Source organism: Chanos chanos, chromosome 3 (assembly GCF_902362185.1).
Source record: "Chanos chanos chromosome 3, fChaCha1.1, whole genome shotgun sequence".
NCBI lineage: Eukaryota > Metazoa > Chordata > Actinopteri > Gonorynchiformes > Chanidae > Chanos > Chanos chanos.
Window position 1 is genome coordinate 25,689,947 of NC_044497.1, and position 5,516 is coordinate 25,695,462.

Sequence of the window (5,516 nt, forward strand, 5' to 3'; positions counted from 1 at the left end):
CTGGAGATTTAGCTTATCAACAGACTTTAAAGATGAACTGCAAACAGGTGAAAAACACAAATGAGATGTAATCAACACATTCTGTTGACTTTGTTTTCACTCTGATATTACAGTGATTGTATCATGGTTTGGCAGGTTACATGGTCACAGAAATTTGAGAAAATGGAGCAAGTTATCATCAAATACCATCAAATACATTGCTTCCCGGAGGCGGATTCTAAGTTTATTCTCATGTCAGACAGGGTTCTAGTTTTGAAGTCCTTTTCCAGTCCAAACACAGATATACAAAAGCTCACTCATCACACTGCAATATACAGTGTCACACTGTCAAAACTCCTGCTACTACTACTATTATAGGTTTTCCCCACTTTGAGCCATTTCTTGTGTTCCAGGTGCTGCCAAAATGGGTCGAATCTTTCGGGACACAGTGCTATTCTTCTTGGCTGTAACCATCAGAGGTGAGCATTTCACTTTGAGAAGAACCAATGATTTGCACTTTCAGGCTGTGTGTCCAAGGCAACATACACTCCACATCAAAATCAGAGATCACAAACAGGAAACTACTCAGAGATCACAGAGATGAGATTAATCCATAATATACAGTATATACAGTATATATATATATATATATATATATGTGTGTGTGTGTGTGTGTGTGTGTGTGTGTGTGTTAGTTTTATTGCTCTTGTTGCAAAAACACACTATGTGTCAGGAAACTGATATTAATTCCGCACTTTGCATGACCAGGTGGTTACATTAACATGTCCAAGTTCAAACACCAATTTCAGAAAGTAGAAGAAAAAAAAATGTGTCTGTCTGTGATCAAGCTCAATGAAAGTGCAATAAAGTAAAAAAAAAATAGTTTTGGGGTCAACTGTTTTCAAAAACTTTCTACACTCTACACTAACAATGGAGCCTGTAACCACAATCTAGCCTTGAACAATGGTAAGTGAAACCAACACACCTTTGGGACACTGGTTGTCACACAGGTGTGGAAACATCCAGGACACCAAGTGTAACTCAGCCTAAAACCTGCATTGCCGGATTTTACTTTTCACACATTCTCTTTTGAAACTATACACTTTAAAAGCCTTGATATCACTCAACAAAAACTAAAAGCCATTTAAACATCTATATCTTACAATGTAATAAGGTGTAGAATGCTTGTCTCCTTCTTAGTCCTTAGATTCTAAAGAATTTTTATCTTATTGTAACGATCAGACACGCTTTCGCAAAGGATCATCGGAGGACAGGAAGTTATGCCGTACTCCATCAAGTACCAGACTTCTATTCAGTACAATGGTAGACACTACTGTGGAGGAACACTCATCAGTCCTCAGTGGGTGGTATCTGCTGCCCATTGCTGGCGGCCGTAAGTACTGCATTATGTTTCTTACTGACCAACTACAGCAGGTAGTACACACAAATTATGTTACTACTCCAGTTCTGTTTAGACATAGTTCTATTTAAAACGGCGTAAACATGGTATAGAATAAGAGCTGTAGTTATTACGGATTGTTCTGATAAACTCATGAAAATCTCTCCTGGACAGGAGCTCACTCATCAAAGTGGTTCTGAGTGAACACAGCCTTGAGACAGAGGAGGGCTTTGAGCAGGTGCTAAATGTGTCCAGAATCTACGTCCACTTCAATTACAATTACAGAACATTCAACAATGACATCATGCTCATGAAGGTAAACAGATCCATCACAAAAAATGAGCATCCCAATCATTTTCACTGGATAAGAAAAAGACACACTGCTTTATGTCAGATTAGTCAAATTTTATAATTAGCTTATAAAAAGACAAATAGATCTTGTTTCTAGGAGAAAAAAAGAAAGAGACCAGCTTAATCTACTGAAATTTCAAAGCCTTACTTAAGTAGTATTAAGTTGGATCTAATTTAATACAGCACTTCAAATGTACCACTCTTTCACACCCAACCTCTTGACATCTCCTTTATGATCCACTATGCCGAGGTATGGTGTGAAAATTGCTACTGAAGTGACTCCTGATTTTTTCTTACAGTTTTTGACAAAACTGTTCTTCTCTTGCTGCCTCTTAGCTAAGCGAGCCAGCCCAGATGAACGCTAATGTTCAGCCTGCTACGCTGCCCGACGAGAATTCGGATGAACTTCCCGGGGGCACCACATGCACAGTGAGTGGTTGGGGGGTCACCCGCATCTACAGCTACTACCTGTCACCAGTGCTGAGGGCTGTGGACGTGGACATCATCCCATACTGTCACTATTACTACTCCTGGAGGATCACAGACAACATGGTCTGTGCTGGCTCACGATTTGGTGGCAAAGACTCCTGCCAGGTAATAGTGATTGGTGCCAAGTGGCAGTCTCTTTGTCCTGTGTTGTGTCGATATTGTAAATGAATTTGTTGTTCATCTTCCAGCTTGTAGAGAAGTTTTAGAAATTCAGAGATAGAGTTTATAAAACTATGTCCTATAGTGCGGGATACTCCCCAGCATACAAGTAAATGTCTATAAGGTTTTAATGGTGATGAAGATCAGAACACAGGCTTTGCTGCTGCTTGGCTCAGTATCCCACTGACTTTCTTTTCTATCAAAATATTTTACTGGCAAGAACAAGCCACAGCAATTGGATAATGGATAGCAAAAACCTAACATTGCCTAACTCAGAAGCTTGGCGTTGAAACTGAAGCACACAGAATCTCGGCAAGACTGAAAAACTTTTCAATCCTTAATTTTATGGACATTGAGAAAAAAAAAAAACAGGGAACAACTCAGGGAAAACATAAGACATGTAGTTAATTAATTATTGTTATATTTGGCCTATCTCACTGTCCATTCTGTCCAATATCTTCCAAGAAATTATACAGACATTGGCCTAACTTTTTTTCTCTTCGTGTGTTCCCTTTCCAGGGTGATTCAGGTGGTCCCCTGATCTGCAATGGCAAATTTGAAGGCATTGTGTCATGGGGAATCAGCTGTGCCAACCCATACTTCCCGGGTGTGTACACAAAAGTGAGAAATTACATCAGATGGATCAACTGGATCATCAACAATGACACCAACTGAGATGACACTGTGTTTTAACTGTAGGCCTGCAAAGATAGTGCCAGTAGAAGAATAAACCAGTGTGAAGAGCCAAAAAAAGAAAAAAGAAAAAACCAAACAAACAAAAAATACCCCTCAACAAACATTCTTGTTCCACTCTGGTCGACCACCATAGTATTCTCACATCTATGAATGTGAGACTAAAATGGACTTCTAGAATGCTGCAGCAAGGTTCCATCTCATGGTCCAATGTGTCTAATTAAATACAGGCATAACAACTAAAGCATTTTTGTAGGGTGGGCTAAATCATGCTAAATCAATGTGTTGTGTGTAAAATCATGCTAAGGCTGGTTAAACATGGACAACTGTTGAAGCTGTGTTATCTAAAAAAAAAAAAAAAAAAAAAAAATTTTAAAATGATTAGTCGATGTCATTAAAAAGGGGGAGCCAATCCGGTTTGGACTTCCAAAGATAACATCAGTAAAATTCTAAGATGTTGAGGTACATTCATGATATAATTCTGAGGTATACAAATGGTTCATTTCACTAGGTGGACCAATCTGTCAAAAATGCTTATGTCGATGTTCTTTCTGAGGCTCTTCCCTCTGTCACATATCCAACAGCTTGGAGCAGTCAAGTAGAGCAATTGGTGAAAATATTTGTATTTGTCTATACAGAACTGAACAATTCCACGGTATTTGGCTAATTTTTTTGTTTGTTTGTTTTGTTTTATTTTGGTGTTTGTAACTTGTTTAAAACAACAACTCCACAATATGCCACAATATTGTGCACAGAATTTTATCCAATCTATTGGCTGACATATAACTAACCTCATGCAAGGGACAAATTCAAGAGTGGACAGTCCAGAATTGTAACACTGGCCAAGTTGTTCTTCAGCTGTCATCCTGCCATATATTGTCTTGTTCATTTCTTGCCCTGAAGTATTGCTGTAATGTCTTACCTAAAGCAATCACACCCATTGTGCATTGATTCAGTGTTCATACCATGCATCACTTTCAGTTCTTACTATTTGAAAATACACTCAACCAACCACAAAAATGCAAACATTCTAGCTTGAGATGAAAGGCACTGCCCTGAGACCAGAGGGAATCAAACTGCTGGAATGGATGAAGCTGGAAGACAAGACCTGATTCACAAGGCACATCTGGCTAAAGAGTTTGCTTACTGTTCATACAGAAAATTTCTGAGTAAGTGCAGCAGTTTTAACTTATGATTGAGTTTACACAGGTGATCTTTAATCATGCTCCCGTTCTAAATATTTTTCATTTGAAATGTAAATATCTAAAAAGAAGATTGAATCATGTTGAATTTGAATATTTGTCACGAGGTGAAAAGTAGATTTAAGTCAGGTAGCCATTGTAGCACTGAACGGGGTACTTTATTTCACAAAAAACCCAAAACAAGCGACAACACACATGTGCCAAAGGTGCCGGGGCAATGTAACCAGTGCCAGGTGGTGCAGGTGTGGAGGTGCTCTGTGCAGGCGTGCACTGGAGACGACCCAGGGTTCTGGAGTGGCTGGGAATGGAGCAGGTGAGAGGGCCAACTTTGGGATGCTAGAGTGAGGAACCAAACCCAGGTCTCCTGGTCAGTTGGTATATCTCTTCTAGTCCTCTCAGCTAGTGGCAGTGGGCTGGCAGCTCAGGAACAGTCTGAGGAACCAGCCTCCCTGAGCTGGCGTTCACACGCTCCCGCTATTGGTCAAGAGATGACGTCTTGAGGAACCAGGAGGAGATCTGCACCCTGAGCTGGCCCTCACACTCTCCAATTAGGTGATGGCAGTCATCCCTTCACCACAGCTCAGCAGAGTCTGGGGAACAAGGAAGGGATGTTTACCCAACCCTTGCCACAGCACACACTTTCCCTTCCTCTCCCAAGACTTCAGCTTTCATCCTTCAGCCCATGGGTTTTCCATGAGCTGCAGGTGCACTCATGGAAAACCCATGGGCTGAAAAAAAGCTGGGCCATAACAACGTTAAAAGTACATTTATGCCTGGGGAACAAGGGCATATATTCCCAGGTGTGTAGAAACTGATGATGGAACTGTACCCATTAGCGTTAGTAGGAGCAGCTGAACAGATCAATATGCATACAATCGTTTATACCAGGGGTGTCAAACTCATTTTACTTCAGGGGCCACATATAGAGCAATTTGATCTTAAGTGGGCCAGACCAGTAAAATAATAGCATAATAATCTATAAATAACTAGAACTCTAAATCCATGTCTTTGTTTTAGTGCAAAGAAGTATTAATATATTATTAAGATGTTCACATTTGGCTGTCCAAATCTGTGGAAAGGTCTGAAATCCTGTCTGCCACAGTATTCCTCGTCAGGCTAATGTTGGCAAAAGCTTGTCGCTTCTCAGGGCACACAATTTCTGCTGCCTTCAGCATGCATGTTTTCACAAAGTCGCCCGCACAGTATGGCTTGGATGCTAATACTATTTCGTTAGCAATAAGGTA

General features: G+C 40.3%; 1 protein-coding gene across 1 annotated transcript; it reads left to right on the top strand.

Moving 5' to 3' along the window:
• Window positions 1-403: 403 nt before the first annotated feature.
• LOC115807909 (trypsin) lies at window positions 404-3,052 on the top strand. Its single transcript, XM_030769110.1, has 5 exons — window positions 404-458; window positions 1,222-1,372; window positions 1,553-1,694; window positions 2,066-2,323; window positions 2,897-3,052. Exons 1-5 carry the CDS (start codon window positions 404-406, stop codon window positions 3,050-3,052), a joined length of 762 nt encoding a protein of 253 aa, XP_030624970.1.
• Window positions 3,053-5,516: the final 2,464 nt, after the last annotated feature.